The following is an 18,342-nucleotide window of genomic DNA, read 5'->3' as shown; positions in this document are numbered from 1 at the left end:
GCCCCTTTTGGAGAGTTTTATATGGTCAGTTTCTAGAAAAGGAATCAGTGTTTAGCCACATTGCACTGGGCTTATAAACAGACACAACTGATACTTTGTTTCCTATTCTAGGCACTGCTGAGAAAGATCTAGAAAGTGCTAAACTTGTACAGATTTTACACAGACTGCTGGAAGATGAAAGAAGTGCTCCTGAAATCAAATATAATTCCATGGTCCTGATTTGTGCTCTCATGGGATCTGGTAAGTATTTCTTCTATCATTTGAGGTCTATCAACATATGGTTGATGTTAAATATAAAATAATAGTAAATGGGGGCACCTGGGTGGCTCAGTTGGTTAAACTGCTGCCTTTGGTTTGGGTCATGATTCCAGGATTCTGGAATTGAGCCCTGCACTGGGCTCCTTGCTCAGTGGGAAGGCTGCCTGCCCCCCTCTCTCTCCATCTGCCTCTGCCCTCTCTTTCAAATAAATAAATAAAATCTTAAAATAGTAGTAAATGGTGGCTGTGGGTTTTAAAAGCATTAGAAATTATGGAGGATATAGGATTACTTTTACTTACAAATATTCCCAAAAGATTCTCACTATACTAATAAAAGTATCATGGGACACCTGGGGGGGCTCAGTCAGCTGAGCACTCAACTCTTGATTTTGGCTTGGGTCATGATCTCCAGGTGGTAAGATTGAGCCCTGCATCAGGCTCCATGCTCTGCACAGAGTCTGCTTAAGATTCGCTTTCTCCCTGCCCCTGCTTGCACACACTATCTCTAAAATAAAACTAAAAAATCTTAAATAGTATCATGTAGCAAATAGGCAAAAATCAATGTTAAAAAATTAATACATGTAAATCTCATTGACTCCAAAATATTTTATACAAAGAACAAGTTCTCATTTTGTGTATCATGAATTTAGCTAAGGAATTTGTTCAAGAAATCATTGGCATATTCTGGTATATGTTCCATGGATACTGAAAAGAATGTGTATTCTATTGTCATTGGGTGGAGTGTTCTTTAAATGTCAGTTAGATTCTTTTGGTTGTTGGTAGTGGAATTGAGTTTGCTATGTTCTTAGCAAACAGAATATATTGATATTCTGACTAATTGTTTTGTCAGTTGTTGAGACAGAGGTGTTGAAGTCTCCAACAATAATGGTGAAATTGTCTGTTTCTCCTTTTAGTTCTGTCAGTTTTTACTTCACATATTTGCAGGTCTTCTGGTAGATACATACACCCTTAGGATTGCTATTGTCTTCCTAGGGGATTGACCTATCATTATGTAATGTTCCTCTCTGTTCTGTTAATTTTTTTTCCTCTGAACTCTATTTGATATAAATATAGCTGCTTCTACTTTCTTTTATTTTTATTTTTTTAAGATCTTATTTATTTATTCATGAGAGACAGAGAGCGAGCGAGAGAGAGGCAGAGACACAGGCAGAGGTAGAAGCAGGCTCCATGCAGGGAGCTCGACGTGGGACTCGATCCCAGGACTCCAGGATCATGCCCCGGGCTGAAGGCAGATGCTAAACTGCCAAGCCACTCCGGGATCCCTCTACTTTCTTTTAAACATTCTTGGGATCTTCACCCACTCTTAGTTTCAGTCTACTTTAGCATTATACTTAAAATGTAGAGAGCACTTGTTAGGTCATGTACTTTAATCCACTCTGTCAATCTCTTTTAATTGGTGTCTTTAGACCATTTACATTTAATATAATGCCTGATGTTATGGCTTAAGTCTGCAGTTTCATTTTTTAATTTTCTGTTTCTCATTCCTGACTTCTTGTTGATTGCTTGAGCAATTATTCCCACTATCCTCCCTCATTTGTAATTTATCTCAGATATTTCCTCTATATACATTTAGAAACATATTAGACATTGTTACAATTTTTGTTTTCAGCCATCAATCATAATACAGAAAACTTGAAAGAAGGAAAGTCTATATTTATCTATCTACCACCTTTGCTTTATGTGTTGTTCTTCCTTCCTGATATTCCAAGATTCCTTTTTTCAAATACTCCCTTTCTGTTTAGAGAACTTTAGTCACTCTTTTGGTTAGGGTCTGCTAGTGACAAATTGTTTTCTGTTATTTTAGAATATCCAGGCTTCCCCTTCATTTGTGAAAAAATATTTTCTCTGGACATAGAATCCTGGGTTGACAGTAGTTCTTTTCTTTCAACAGTTGGAAAATGTGCCACTTTCTTTTGGAATTCCATGGTTTCTTAAGAGAAATCCAGTATTCCTATTTTTCCCCCTGTTGGTTAAGTGTCATTTCAAGATTTTTCTTCTTAATTTTTCAAGCTTGACTGTTATGTGTCTTGGCATGGACTTCTTTGGGTTTATCCTGTTTCAAGTATGAAGTATGTTCACCTTCTTGAGTATGTAGCTTATTTCTTTTGCTAAATTTGGAAAAAAAATTTTCAGGTACATTTCCAGCCCTGCCCTATGTCTCCTCTCTTTTCAGGTCTCTAATGGCATTGATGTGAGATCTTTAGTTATATCCCACAGGCTTCTGAGGTTTTGTTCATTTTTTTCAGATTTTCTCTCGTTCAAATTGGGTGATTCCTATTGTTTTGTCTTAAAGCTCACTGATTTCTTAGGTCCCCTCCATTCTGCTGTTGAGCCTATACACTACATTTTTATTTCAAGTACTATAGTTTTGAGTTCTAAAATTCCCATTTGCAGCTTCTTTATGTCTTGTTTCCTTGCTAAGACTGTTATTGAGGCATTTTTAAATGTAAAATATACATAAAATTTACGATTGTAACCATATTTATTTATTTCATTTTTTATAACCGTTTTTAAATGTACAGTTCAGTGGCAGAGTAGTACATTCACATTGCTGTACAACCATCACCACCTTTCTTTCTTCCCAAACTGAAACTCGGTACCCTTTAAAAAATAACTCCCCAATCACCCATTCTCCTAGCTTTTGGCAACCAGTATTCTATTTTCTGTCTGTAACTACTCTAGGTACCACGTATAAGTGGAATCACACAATATTCTTTTTTTGTGTGTCTTATTTCATTACCATAATGTCTGCAGGGCTCATCCATGTTTTAGCCTGCACCAAAATTGCATTCCTTCTTAAGTCTCATTGTACGTATATATCACATTTTGTTTATCCATTCATCTATCAATGGACCTTTGGGTTATTATAAATAATACCACTATGAAAATATGGGTACACAGTATTTTTTCAGTCCCTGCTTTTAGTCATTTTGGGTATATACACAGAAGTGAAATTGCTCTATCTTACAGTAATGGTTATATTTAATTTTTTGAGGAATCTCCATACTGTTTTCCACAGTGGTTACACCATATTACATTCCTACCAGCAATGCACATGGGTTCCAATTTCTCTAAATCCTTTTTTTTTTTTATTTCTATAATAGCCATCCTAATGAGTATGAGGTGTTATCTTATTTTGCTTTTGATTTCCATTTCCCTAATGGTCAGTGATGTCGGGGAGCTTTTCATGTGTTTGTTGCCCCCTTATATAGGTTCTTTGGGGAATGCGTATTCAAGTCCTTAGCCCATATGTTAATCAGGTTATTCTTTTGTTGAATTGAAAAGGTTTATATTTTTGGGATATTAATCCCTTAATAGATATATGATTTGCATTTATTTTCTCCTATTCTGTGGGTTGCCTTTTCAATCTATTGATAGTATCCTTTGGTACCCAGAAGTTTCTAATTTTTATGAAGTCCAATATCTCTCTTTCTCCTTTTGTTACCTGTGTTTTTGATACATATCCAAGATATCATTGCTAAATCCAATGTCATTAAGTTTTTCCTTTTAAGAGTCTTAGAGTTTTAGCTCTTAATTTTTGTATATAAGGGCTTATGGGGGATCCCTGGGTGGTGCAGTGGTTTAGCGCCTGCCTTTGGCCCAGGGCGCGGTCCTGGAGACCTGGGATCGAATCCCACATCGGGCTCCCGGTGCATGGAGCCTGCTTCTCCCTCTGCCTATGTCTCTGCCTCTCTCTCTCACTGTGTGCCTATCATAAATAAATAAAATTAAAAAAAAATTAAAGGGCTTATGGCTCTGTTTCACCAGCACCATTTGCTGAAAAAAATGTCCTTTCCTTATTGAATGGTCTTGACATCTTTTTTTTTTTAAGATTTTATTTATTCATGAGAGACACAGAGAGAAAGGCAGAAACACAGGCGAAGGGAGAAGCAGGCATCCTGTGGGGAGCCCAATGTGGACTCCATCCCGGGGCTGGATCATGCCCTGAGCTGAAGGCAGACGCTCACTGCTGAGCCACCCAGGTGTCCCATATGGTCTTGACATCTTTGTCAAAAATATTTTGACTGTATATATGGGCTGTTTTATTTCTTGATCTATAGCTTTGTCTTTATTTCAGCACAACACTGTTTTAATTGTTAAGCTTTAGAGTAGATTTTGAAATTAGAAAGTTTGAGACCTCCAACTTTGTTCATTTTTGAGATTGTTTTGAATATTCAGACTCTTCAGCTTCCATCTGAGTTTTAGGATGCATTTTTCTGTTTCTACTCAAAACATTATTTCTAGTTTTAGACCTCACCAACTTACTAAATATATCAGTTTGAGGAATGCTGATTGCATTAAGCTTATTAGATGTCAGTTTTCTCACTGAATGAAGTCTTGAGAGTCTTTTATTTTCCTGTAATTGAGGTTAAAGAGAGCAAGAAAGCCAAAAGGAGGAAGATCAGAAATCTAAAAGGGAAAGCTATTGTCACAGAAATTTGTTGAAGGGATATGAAGTATAACCTTTTCATTTACCAGAGAATTAATTTGAAACTGATCTAAAATTTCTAAGATTTTTTTTGTAAGTCATTGGACTTCATATTTGAACTGATGATAGGGTCAAGGAGTATATAACTGAAACTTGAGATTATACAAAGACCTGTGTTTCATTATAACTCATGACTCTAATCAAACTTAGACTACAACTTGACATTTGTCTGTCTATAAATATGGCAGGTAAAGTTCCCTTGATTTATTTTAATACATCTCTAATGAAGACATTTCTAGGCTACTATAGAATTGTTCCTAGTTTTATAACTTGGTATCATCCAAGTAAACGTTTTGGGTATATGTATTGTATAGTAAGATTTAGGTATATGATAGATTGTATAAGTAACATTAGAACAATTTAACAGATGAATTATCTGTTATCTTGGTTTTTGTCTTCCAGAATCTCTACACAAGGAAGTACAGGATTTGGCCTTTCTAGATGTTGTATCCAAACTTCGCAGTCATGAGAACAAAAGTGTTGCCCAACAGGCCTCTCTCACAGAGCAGAGACTTACTGTGGACAGCTGAGAACTGCCCCTCCCTGATACATGGCATCATCCCAGCTCTGATTTCCCCTTTGTCCTCCATCTTCTTCCATATCACTTGTGCATGCGTGTAATGTTCCAGTACCAATTGAAGAACTGCTGTAGGTACCTGCCCAATAAGATTTCTAAACCCATAGTTAGTGTAAACATGAATTTGTCAAAAACAAGTCTCCACCCATAACTGTTCTCTTGTATTCCTGTTGCTTGAGCTACATTAAGTAGAATGTGCATGTTGTAGTCCTATGATGATGTAAACTTGGTACTACATAATGACTTGCTCCTCACACTTGGTAAAACTACATAATAATGTACTGGTAAATTAGAAACAAACAAGAATGCAGCAGGATCTGTCTAGCTCTTAAAGATGGAATTGAATAGTAAAAATAGCTCCATTTTTTGGTGCTTGGGAAGCACAGTGACCAAAAAACTGTATGGCTGCTCATTCATTAGTCTTACCTACTAATGTCAAACCCATGGTACCTAGAGTTAAATAAAATCCAATGCTCTCACTCTTTACCCTATGGTTTCTCCTTCTTCCTAACTATGTAGACTCCTGAAATTGCCACAAACTTGGCAAGGCTTCCTTGTGGTTTTTAAATTTTTATTTAATTCGCTGTCATCCGTAGCTTAACATTGAAAATATTTGTGTTTTTCAGCATGAAACTAAAGGGTTGAAGAATCTGTGTTACACTAAGTACATATTTTGGGGGGTTTTTTGGCCTATATTTTAGAATCTGATATGTGTACATTTTGACATCAGCATTGTCCAACACTTGTCTTTAAATGTTCACTTGGCATTTGTTTTCAACTGAGAAATTGAGTATAGCTCATTGGAGGGTGGGTTGTAGAGGTTTTGTTGTGGGTTTTTTTTGTTTTTTTGTGGCAGTTTTTCATCAGAAGTTTCCTCTGTCCTAGTCCTTTTAAATCTTATATTAGAACTAGCAGGACATAGAAAAAAAAGATTAAGAAAGAAGTTTGTCTATACTAAAGAAAGGAAGCAGGTTATAAAAGCCATAGTTGCCAGTCTAGTTCATTCTGCAGATGGCCTCATACCAGTAGCTCTTAGAGTTTCCCACCTCCACTTGCCACAGAGAATTGCACTAGATCTCACAACTATCAGAAAAAAGTGACAATGCCAAGACTCAAGAGATGAGAAGACCCTCTTGGCGAAATATAGTGTACTCTTCACTGCCACTACCACCACCAAATGGGTTTTTAGAACTTTGAAACACAATCTTTGTAAATTAACCAAAAGATCCCTGTGACATACCTGTCTTGTCCCCATGCACAAGCTTGACAAATACTGGCTGAAAGGTATGATGGGCTCCATTACGGAAGGGCTGTAGGGCAGTAGAATGGGCCGCCCAGGGTGACAAGAGCTCTTTCCTCTCCAGTGGGAGATACTGCACATATCTATGGGGTGACTGAAGTTGGACTTTTGACTCTGAAACAGGTATAATTCAAGAAAATTAAAACCTCAGTGGAGGTAAAGAAACTGACTGATTATTCCCTTTGATGTCTAGGAAAGGGACTATTATTTTGAATGCTTATGCTACACTTACTGTAAGAATGGTATTGTTTACTATCTTCTTCTGGGCTGGATAGTGGACTATATTTTATTATAGGTTTTGAAAAACATCTGTAATGTTGAATAGGCTGTCCATATTATTAACTAAATAAATAAATAGTATATCAAACTGTAATGGCATCATTTGGTTTGTTTGTATATTTCACTTCTGTTTCCAGCTCCTAGAACAGTGATTGATTGTTCATTGTTGATGCTCAGTAAGTATTTGTTGATGAATTCCCGATTTTATAAACTTCCAGATCCCCTAAAATAATTCCAGATAGATTGGTAGAGAAATGACATTTAGATATTTGTCTGGCTTCAGAGAATCTTTTCAATAGGATCAGTCCTTATTGAAAAGCATCATATAGGGCAGCCCGGGTGGCTCAGCGGTTTAGCGCCACCTTCAGTCCAGGGCCTGATCCTGGGGTCCTGGAATCGAGTCCCCCATCAGGCTCCCTGCGTGGAGCCTGCTTCTCTCTCTGCCTGTGTCTCTGTCTCTGTCTCTGTCTCTCTCTCTCTCTCATGAATAAATAAATCTTTAAAAAAAAGAAAAAGAAAAAAGAAAAGCATCATATAGAAAACAGAACAGAGGCATCCAAAAATTATAGATTTCAGAGAAGCCATCATCTGGGCCAGCTACCAGCAATCAATTGATATGCTAGGAATTCCCATCTCCAACAAAACAAAGTGCATTTCTAATCACTTTTTTTTTTTTTGCAGAGAGACCAGAAGGCTATGCTCTTATGACAGATTAAGGCTATGCCTTAATCCCACCAAACTAGGTGATGTGCTGTTCTGCATGGCAGGAGGTGGGAGTCTACAAACAATACTAAATATCCGACTACTTGATCTGAGTTCTAGAGGCCACCTTTAAGTTAGTTTGCTACCCACTAAGAATGTATTCTGAGGGAGAGTGGGAGGAACCTCACAGCATAGCTTTAATTATCACTGTTTGTCAGGATTATAGCATAGCTGAAAAGCAAAAAGGCCAGGAATTGGGAGAAAGATGTCTGAGTGAAGTGCACTAAAATGCCTTCCCTCCCTTCTAAGAAGGAAGCCCATTCACTCCTTGGGATCTTGCTAACCACCCCACAGACTGTAATCTCATTGTGCTCAAAGCAAAATTAATCAATTAAATGCTGGCTCATAATCCAGTGTTTTCAACTTGATAAAACATGGCTTGTGTATATTACCTGATAACCATAGAGATCTAGACAAAATTTTTTAGCTCTAAAATGATTTTGTCTTAGGTGGAACAAAATGCAGTTCTTAGATATAACCATTTGTGGGAAATGTTCTGAGAAACCCTGCATGTGAAGATTTCAAAAAGAAATGCTCTTTGGTATCATTAGAAAGCTTATCATCTAATTCTGCTGAACATAAGGGATGAAGATGTTCATTACATAGGTAAGTATTCTCCCTTTGTATTCAGCTGTTAATAGAATCAGTAAGCTTGGGCAGCCCAGGTGGCTCAGCGGTTTAGCGCTGCCTTAAGCCCCAAGTGTGATCCTGGAGACCTGGGATCAAGTCCCACGTCCAGCTCCCTGCATGGAGCCTGCTTCTCCATCTGCCTAGGTCTCTGCCTCTCTCTTTGTGTGTCTCTCATGAATAAATAAATAAAATGTTTAAATAAAAATAGAATCAGTAAGCTTAAAAGTCTTAATTCTAGGAAGCCATAATATTTGAATTATGCAAGTGTCTATTAAAGAGTATTTAATGATATTTGGGATGAATCCTCGTAGCTGTAACCAGGAAAATTGAGGGTTATTTTTTTTTTCACAGATGTGCTTTCTTAATTTGCATACACACAATGCATAATTATATGCCATGTAGCTTCATAGATAGATGTTTTATAGGTATATCTGGCAAATGTGAGAACAATTTTAACTGTGATTAGTGAAAAGAATAAGGTCTTTAAATACTGTATGATCTGTAGTAATATCCTGGTTCTGTTTTGTACTGGCTGTGTGACCATGATAGAGTAACTTAAACTCTCTGGGCCTGTTTTCTCATCAATATGATGAGTTTAATAATCCCATTTCCCAGGTTTTTGTGGTAACTGAGACTTCTAGAGGTTGAAGGTAAGATTGGATGGACCTGTGATACCTGTGACATCTTATGGCCTATCCTCTCTTCCCCCTGGAGGATTCTTAGCTAAAGAAATTCAAAGAACAGCCAAATGGGAGATATTGTTTATTATCTTGTCTAGTGTCTAATAGTTTGAGGAGCACCCAGTTATTCTCAATGCAGAATGCATAACCCTTCTTCCTCCCCCTGAAACTATAACTGCCAGGTCTACAAAGTAGGCCTTGGATGTAGGTCTCCACTACAGTACTTCCTCTCCCTGTTCAGACCTATCAAGTGTGAACAACAGTAGTTCAACAATCTTAGCTTTTATTAATATACTAAGTCAATATAAATAGAGCTGTGATACTATGAGTTTTCCTCAACATAGAAACAAAACAGTCCATCTTACCATTTTCAATACTGCCCACCTTATCAGTGTGTGTGTGTGTGTATATATTTATATACATACCTGTTCATGTGTCTTTTTCTTAAATATAAACGCTGTGTGCTTTACATGAAGGCTTTTGGTAGCTGTACTCTGAAACCTGATAGAATCCATTTGTGATGGCCTATTTATCATTATGCTTGACTAGACAAGCAGACCCTTTATGTTGGAGGTTTCCAAGGGTAAGCTGTTTCTTCTATGTCATGAATGGTTGGCTACAATTTTTGAAGGAAAAAGGTGAGCCTTGCATGGAATTTATGTTCCTTTTCAAAATTTAACTAATTTCTTTTCTTCTTAGTGGACTTTCTAAAAATTCATTATTTCCTTTTTCTCACTTTGTTTCTTCCTAGAAAACAAACCAAAACTTTTTACCAAAATTTTTTACTGTGGCCACAGACATTTTAATCTAACAACATTTCAAAACTAGATAGTATATACCTATTTGTAATACGAGATAAATAGAAACTTAATATTCCCATAATTCATTTATATACTGATGCCTATGGTTCTCCTGACATTTGTTCTCTCAATCCCTGACTTTTCTACTGATGTCACATTTATCCGAAGAGAGATGTAGAGCCCCCCACTTACTGAGCAAAATGGAGGATCAAGATGATGTTATGAGCAGTGTCCTACTCTCAACAAGCAGTTTCACTGGTTTCTCTGGTCCCCAGCATTATCAGTGCAGCTTTCAAGGAGCAAAAATTGGAGCAAGCAAGGTGGCTAAAGCATGGAAATGGCTCAAAGATCTGTGGTTTTGCTGGTAAGGATGTGTGCAATTTCATTTTACTCTGTTTAGCCTAATAGAGTTAAAACCACATTCAGGTGGTGTATGGAGCTTAATTTTTAGTTGGTGTTGGTCACATATATAGAGAATTTTGTTTCAGGATTAGAGTTTCAGAAATTTAGCTACATTTGTTTATCTTCATCAAGGAAGTATAAAAGCCTAATCCTGTCATAGTTTGAAACCTGTTAGTTTTGGGTTGGGGATTTTTTTTTTTTTAAGGAAATAATTTTAAATCTTTATTAGGTTTCTGTTAAAAAAATGTTTAAAGCCTTAATAGAGACTTCTAAGTGTATGAACTTTAAATGTAATAGATCTTTTAAAAATATGTGTTATCTAGTTTCACATATAATTGAGACACATTACTTACTATTGCAATAATTACTTTGTTATTTATTTATTCCCAGGAATCCTGAAGAATCTTGAAGAAACTCTGCCTGTACCTTCAGATTACTGTCAAAAAATAAATTCCTCTGTGAATGCTCACTTTGAATTTTATAGCTATATCTAAAGTAGGCCTCCCTTTTACTAAAATAGTGTTTTTGTTCATTTTTAAAGGACTGCCATATAAATAGAGCCAAGTCTGTAGGGAAGCTGGCTTCGTCCCTGTCCTCACAGAGTCCATGCACTCAAATGAAAAACCCCTTCTCCTTTTAGGACATTTCACAAGACTCTTCCAAGGTCAGCATCACCCCCAGCACCAAGACCAGAGAAAGCCAGCTTTTGACCTTGTCTTCTTTTCCACTGGGACTATCCCACTTGAGATATTCCACTCAGCTTCTTGGTCCTCTGTCCCATCCCCATGTCTAGCATAGACACATCAGTTGAATACCTATAACTACACTGAACTTATGGATGAGGGAAAGGTTAAATCATACTCTAAGATAATAAAAAGGCATATTGGTTGCAACCCAACACTAGAAGATAAAGAGCTGCCCCAATCTGGATGGACAATGGGGAGGAAATATTACCCAGAGTACCTTTGATTTCAGACCCATCTCTGAAGGAATCCAAAATAGTCCCTAATTTCAGCTGGGGCCAACTATCCGTATACAATTCCTTCACCCCACCTTCCCTTTTTTAAGGTTCTAGAATGCAACCCACTCCCCCACCATGCCTTTTCTGCAATAATTTCCTTTTTCTTGCAGGTAAGGAAAGTAAGGGAGGAGGTGTTAATGACTCATTTTGCACTCTAACCCACACCACTCAACCCCAATGCCCAGAAGTTAGAGGAAGTGAGACAGCGGAGTGACCATTGAGCTTCATCATATCACATAGTACCAGTTAAATCCTGCTTCCTGCCTCTTGACCTCTTGTTCTCCTATCAGGGTAACTGTGAGATGCGGTGCCTTCCCCTGAACCATGAGAAGTGGGAGCAAGATGTGCAGTGACCTAAGAAAAGCATCCGAGGAAAAGATGTTACCTGTACATGAGTGTCTATAACTGGATCTGACAGTCCCTTACTCTATAAAATGCAGGCTTTGTCAAGCCTGTGACTAATGTCTAATGCAGAGTTCCAGAATGAGCTTCTGGCACGCTCTCCCACAGCAATTGCCCTGTGTGTGTCCGTACTATGCACAGTTGAAGTGCCCTGCCACATGGAGCCACCTTCTCTCCTTCCCACTTGCATAAGCGTTTGTTCACGTTACTAAGAAGTCTGTTTCACAAACCTCATTTTTAATAGTTGCATATTCTTCAATTATATAGGTGTACCATAATTTATTTAACCATTTTCCTATATTTGGGCACTTAAGACATATTCTAATTTTTGAAAAACAAACCAGATGCTAAGTCATGAGCATTTGCAGATGCTAGAGTAGTTCCTAAAAATTATGACTTGTCAGTCCCTCTACTTTCTACCTCTAATTCCCCTCACTTTCTCCTTCAGAGGTCCTTGTAGCCTCTTTGCCCCCTCCTGATTCCATTTGTCCTTCCATCACCTCCTGGACACCCTATGCTCCTGCTAAGCCCTCCCTAACATCCTAAGGGGACCCACTGCCCAGGAGAAGAGGGCCCACAAGAGTGGAGTGGCAGCACTTCCCTCCTGGGCATCCAGGCATGAAGTCAGTTACACCCACTTGGCATTGACCACCATTCCCTTACCAAATGTATCAGAGTGGACCTCCTAATAAGAGGCGGCACAGGACACACCCTTGAGTACCCACTGGGGCTAGTGTTCAGCTAATTGGAGTCTAATTGCCTCTTAGCACTGTCATCAACTGCTACCAGCACTTTTGCACCTCTCACCAAGCCTGTGAACCACCACTCTGATTTGTTCCAAGCTGATAAACACTCTCCAGGCACCACTCACATGGAGAGGGAATAGAGGGGTGGAGAGCCTCTTCTGGTACAAGAATCCTCATTTAACACTCCTTGGGAATCTATAACCAGGCTACCCATTTCTTCCTATAGACCAGGGAGGGCAAACTGGGAGTCCTCATACATCTTTGTTTCACATGGTATTTTGGGAAAAAAAAAAAAGGAGGGGAGGTAATAAGCTGCTGTAAACATTTAAAATTTGGATGATTTTGCACTAAAATCTAGTTCTGCCTTTTTTAATGGAGATCTGGTAACCAGAGACTCTCTATTCCAGGTGAGCAGCATGTGGCTCTGGCCCTCTTTGGATAGGGCATGCTTCTCGAGCCTACTAAAGTCCCCCAACCTGGTCCCCTTCCCCTGTTCCCCATAACTCCATAGCCCCTAGAAGTCTATATATCTGTGACCCTGTGGGGCCCTCATGTGCAGGTTGCTTCTGGAAGGGAAAGGGGAATGGATTTTTAGGGAGAAAGAAGCAGGACTACAGGAAATGCCATGGCTCATGGAGGTCCAAAAATCTGACCCAAGGGCATGTGCAGCTTGCACCGTTTTTATTTCCTCAAAGACTTGACATTCTGAGGGCTAGTGACAGCTGCAATCTAATTGACAAGTATTAGGTACTGGAAATACAGCTACAAGCCATGCCCAAGTCTGCACCCACTCCATCCTGCTAACAAGAGGGAACTGATGCTGACCTTTCTGTCCCCTCACAGGGCTGGCAGCACACTGTGGTGACTACAGAAATTAAAGAAGTCCCTTCTTAGCTTGGTCAGAAATGCATCCCTTCTCCTGAGAACAAAAATATACTACATCCCCTTCATCCCATGGAGTCAAGGGCTTTTACACAACAGGGGGACACTGCTAACCCAAAAAGAGAAAATACCCTGCTCCTAAATGTTTCATTGACATCATATACCAAAGGGGAGTATGTTCCCCATTGTGAGTAAGCGCGGAGTAAGTAAGCCCCAAAGGCTAAGTGATCCTCTGTGATTCAAATCACCAAGAATCACACAGACTGTGAGCTAAAATATGGCAATAGAGAGGAACGGTTGTCAAACCTTGTTTTCTCTAGATTAATCAACCCAGCACCAAAAATATGCCAGAGCTCCCCACATCTCTGCCATATTGGAAGATGAATATAATATCAATAAGAGACCCAAACAAACAAAATGTCTTCAGTTTCTGAGAAAATGAGGCAGAGCTTAGAAAAGAGAAAGAAATCAGTCACCACTTGGGACACAGACATGGTTCAAATGTTTACAAAGCCAGGATACATAGGAACAGTGGGCTTTGGCAAGGGTCAGATTGGTAGGACCAATAAAAAAAAAAAAAAGGCAAAAAGACAAAAAATTAAAAATTTAAGACTTTTTGTCTTTTAAATCAATATTGTGATTTATTTGCCCAATATCTAGCTCCTCATTCCATTTTAGCAGAACTCCAGTTTTATTCAGGGGGCCATTGTGCCAAGTTCAAAATACTCCAATTTCCCAGCTTTCTAAGCCTCACCTCCTTTTCTTTCTTTTCCCTGCCTCAAATGTTGATAATGGACCCCACAAATATAGCAGCCCTCTTGCAATCATGAGGTACAAACATGAAGATGAAGGCCTCTACACCAAGAACAGTGGAACAGAAAGTTGAAAAGAACATCGATCCTCAGCAGCATCAGTGAACTGGAGGAGCAGCGCTGTATTGAGGACTCACAGTAATACATGAGACACACACCTGCTGCTTAAACTCCTAGAGCAAGGTTTTCTGTTATTTGGAGCAGAATGAAATTTTGATTAGCAAGGCTAATCATTAAAGCATCAAAACCTCTGAGGACAAGTTGTTCTGCTCATAAGCCACAGCCACAGAACTCATTAAAACAAAGGATTAAAACAACTAGGGCTACCAGCTTTAATGCTCAAAGTTCAGAAAAACCCCCCAGACAGCCTGATTTGCTGATATAGCAGCTTTCCTCACTACACAAGTTTGCCGAATTCTTCCTATATACATCAGGTACCATGCTGGGATAGAATGAGAAGACAAAAAGAGAAATACCCTCTCTTAAATGTTTCATTGACATCATATACCAAAGGGGAGTATGTTCCCTGGGGAAAGGATGAGAAACATTAATCTATCAAACAAGACTGCTAACTGCATAAACAGAGTTACAGAGGTCTGTAGAGAGAGGCCACTGAGCATCCTGCAGCAGAGGATCCATATGAAAGGGTGGAGGCAAATATGGTGGGGAAAAATAGAGAAGACCAGAATGGGGACGGGGTTCTTAAGACATTTTAGCTTTTTATTATGTCCTAGAAAACCAAAAGCTTTTTTTTTAAAGATTTTTTTTAGGGTGGGTGTGTGGTGAGAGAGAAGAGAAATTTAAGTAGACTCCATGCTGAGTGTGGAGCTGGTCACAAGGCTCAATCTCAGAACTCTGAGATCATAACTTGAGCCAAAACCAAGAGTCGGATGCTTAACCTACTGTGCCACCCAGGTTACCCCGAAAAGCAAAAGTTTTTAAAGGGAGTTTCGAATATTTGCTTTTTGTTCTAGAACCAGAATTATTATTAATAGGACACACACACACACACACACACCAGCAGGAAAATTAGCCTATTTGGACAAGCAGGTGGCCATTTACTGCATCAATAACCCAGGATCATCATTCAACCTTCATCCTTTTTTGAGGCCACTAAGTTCTGACCCAGGGATCAATTATCACTTGCCAAGTAAACCACTGTACTTAGAGCAAGCGGACTCCCTGAGGTGTTCCACTCCAGATGTGGTCTAAGGTAAACATCTCCCAGAATGGTCAGAGAACTTTCTGCCACCCTAAACTACCTAGAATAGTCTGGACACATCTTCTGGTGATATCACCTGAATATCCTCACGCTTGCTCAGTCTTACTGGGCACAACCCCAGATACAATGATTGTCCACAGCATTGTCACCCTGATGGAAAGTCCAGACATCAGGAGACTCTTGCTGATGATTTAGAGCCTTTAGCTTCTAGAGAAGGCAAAGGGAGTGACTGCACCCATAATAAGCATATGGCCTTTCTCTTCAGCTTTCCATGTGTCTCCATGTAGCTTACAGCCTTTCCATGTGAGGACTCATGACTTCTTCTTGTCTGGGGAAAGGGTGGTTTCTCTCCCCACCCTCTGGACACCTGAAGGATGACCATCTAGTCCAGCACAAATACTCTTACTATTTGAACCTATACTCATGAAGATCTCAATTTGATCTGGCAATCCCACAAGAGTCTTCCTCAGTTTAATGTTGATCTCCCCTCCCAGCAACAAAGCTATTTCAAAAAAATGTTGGTTCAGGGATCCCTGGGTGGCGCAGTGGTTTGGCACCTGCCTTTGGCCCAGGGCGCGATCCTGGAGACCCGGGATCGAATCCCACGTCGGGCTCCCGGTGCATGGAGCCTGCTTATCCCTCTGCCTGTGTCTCTCTGCCTCTCTCTCTCTCTCTCTCTCTCTCTCTCTCTCTCTCTCTATCATAAATAAAAAAAAATGTTGGTTCCAAAATCCTTCAAACTTGGGAGAAACTCAGAATTCATTAGCAAAATAGTTTCTTCCAAGGCTTGATCCTCACCATATGTGCCTTTCCTATTTGATACTTAAATAGGATTGGAGGGTGGGGAGAGGAGGTGCCCTAGGAGGGCTGAACAAAGGCCTGAGCTCATTCAGAGTTGTCTGGCACTTGTCAGGGTCAGTCAATCTTTGAAAAAACCATCTTACAGGGGAGTGGAGACCTATTTTACAGAATGAAAGTCCATCCCGTAGGTGAGCATATACTCTCTACCCAGAAACAAAGTTATTCTCATCCTCTATTGACATGTTCAAAAAAGCAGCCTCATGAATGTCTAGGTCTTTGAGACATAGGAGTTAACAATGTAGGCCAAGTCCATGGAAAAAAGACAAAGTTCAAGGGAGTTCGAGTGTTATGAGTACTTTAAAAGGGAGTATTGGGGAGTCTGTCTTGGAGCAGAGAGAGGGTCCTGAATTCTGACTGAACCTCCCTGAGAAAGCCAATTTTTAGGTGAGGTCTAGGACATGCATAGAGCTTGGGGAAGAAGAGCGGTGTGACCCTTTTCATCCCATGGTGTAGGTACCACTATCTCCATCTTATAAGGGAAGGCACTGAAGGTGGGAGAGAAAGTAGTGAGTGTGTCCAAGGTTCCACCATGGGCAGTGACCAAGCTCTAAGTAGTATATACACAGTCTGTGACCTTCTTCCTTTACCACAAATGGGTTTCCTTTTTCTCATAAAAGCAACCTGAAGAGTTTTTACTGCGTGTAGATTGCACAATATTAAAAACAAGAAAATGGGTGCAAAATGGAGACACCAAACCAAGACAATTACAGTTTTGGCGTTACCCAGAAATGGAATCTTAAACCAGTCAGCCAGGAATTACCTAATCCCACGAGTGAGCTAATGTGCCCGACAGACTCCTGCCATCCTCTAAAGGACCTTCCCACAGCCAATCTGCATTTTGCTAATATAACTTCCTTGTTCCCACTCTTCTGCCACTAGAAGTCTTTCATTTTGTACAGCAACTCTGAGCTCCTTTCTATGCGCTAGAAAGACACTGCCCAGTTCTTCAACCTGAATCATTGAATAAAGTCAGCAAGATCTTTAAAACTCAGTTGACTTTTGTTTGTTTGTTTTTTAACAAAAGTATACTTTGGGCTTAGTGAGTGACCAGCCTCCTAGTCACAGAGACTGAGTCATTAAGGCATATATCCCAATGCCCAGTTTGACTCCAGTTCTTTCCATGACAAAGTCCATAAAGGAATCAACATCTCATGAAGGCTTCCCTTAGCATCCAAGTGAATGAGTAAGACCTGACTCTTCGTATCTGTTATATATTTTTTAAGATTTTATTTATTTATTTATTTATTTATTTATTTATTTATTTATTTATTTATTTATTTATTTATTTATTTATTTATGAGAGACACACAGAGAGAGAGGAAGAGACACAAGCAGAGGGAGAAGTAGGCTTCATGCAGGGAGCCCGACGTGGGACTCGATCCTGGGTCTCCAGGATCAGGCCCTGGCTGAAGGCAGTGCTAAACCGCTGAGCCACCTGGGCTGCCACTTCATATCTGTTTTAGTGCTCTCTCTCCCCTTGCTCATCCTAAAATTGAGTAGAACACTTAAAATACAGGTGGCTCAAAAGACACGTGTTGAGAGCCAGCATTAGCAATTGTTCGAGGAAGCAGAGTAACAAAAGCAATAGTAGAAATTAAATTAGGACTTGAAGCCAGAGTCCTGAGATGGTATTTCCTAAAAGTATGACATACCCTTGAGAGCCATTTTCTCATTCATGTTCTCACACTGAGCAGATGGTGGAGGAGGACCGCACTGCTCTGAACTTCTGATGTCTCGGTGGCAAATACCTCCATCACAACAGATTTGGGCAGTGAGGTAATTGGTGTTCTAATATTTTATTAGGTTAAGATAAATGCTAATTTGGAACAGATAAAAGGCATAATTTTCCTCTTTTGATTCTTAGGTGCAAATCCTGACAAAATTAACAATTTTTATTTTAAAATTTAAATGTCAATGATAAGGTATTGACTTTACGCAGCTTTAAATAAGGCTTAACTGTAGGTAACGCAAATTAGATGTGTCTAATACAAATTAGATGTGTCTAATACTCTGATACCGTCCTTCTACTATTAGGGGTCTATCAATTTGCTAAATATAAGAATTGTTTAAGAAAGGTGACTGCAGGGGCACCTTGGTGGCTCAGTGGTTGACTGTCTACCTTCAGCTCAGGTTGTGAACCTGAGGTCCTGGGATTGAGCCCCACATCAGGCTCCCTGCTCAGCCACGAGTCTGCTTCT

At 39.4% G+C, this 18,342-nt stretch overlaps 1 protein-coding gene and 1 long non-coding RNA gene across 5 annotated transcripts in view; both read left to right on the top strand.

The window, feature by feature from the left end:
* Positions 1-7,018, top strand: part of RAP1GDS1 (Rap1 GTPase-GDP dissociation stimulator 1) — a 157,265-nt gene extending 150,247 nt beyond the window's left edge. For all 4 annotated transcript variants that reach the window (XM_055313299.1, XM_055313300.1, XM_055313298.1 and 1 more), the window contains 2 exons: positions 112-240; positions 5,171-7,018. In XM_055313299.1, coding sequence (XP_055169274.1) covers positions 112-240; positions 5,171-5,298 — 257 coding nt within the window. In that variant the 3' untranslated portion in view covers positions 5,299-7,018. The remainder of the gene's footprint in view (positions 1-111; positions 241-5,170) is intronic.
* Positions 7,019-7,611: 593 nt separating this feature from the next.
* Positions 7,612-10,623, top strand: LOC129501967 (uncharacterized). The gene is made up of 3 exons (XR_008662861.1): positions 7,612-7,694; positions 8,136-10,160; positions 10,589-10,623. It is a non-coding gene; the product is annotated as an uncharacterized LOC129501967 (long non-coding RNA).
* The last annotated feature ends 7,719 nt before the right edge of the window (positions 10,624-18,342 follow it).

This window comes from Nyctereutes procyonoides, unplaced genomic scaffold (assembly GCF_905146905.1).
Source record: "Nyctereutes procyonoides isolate TBG_1078 unplaced genomic scaffold, NYPRO_anot_genome, whole genome shotgun sequence".
NCBI classification, from domain to species: Eukaryota; Metazoa; Chordata; class Mammalia; order Carnivora; family Canidae; genus Nyctereutes; species Nyctereutes procyonoides.
The sequence above is the reverse complement of the archived record's forward strand: the minus strand, read 5'-3'. Positions and strand labels throughout refer to the sequence as shown.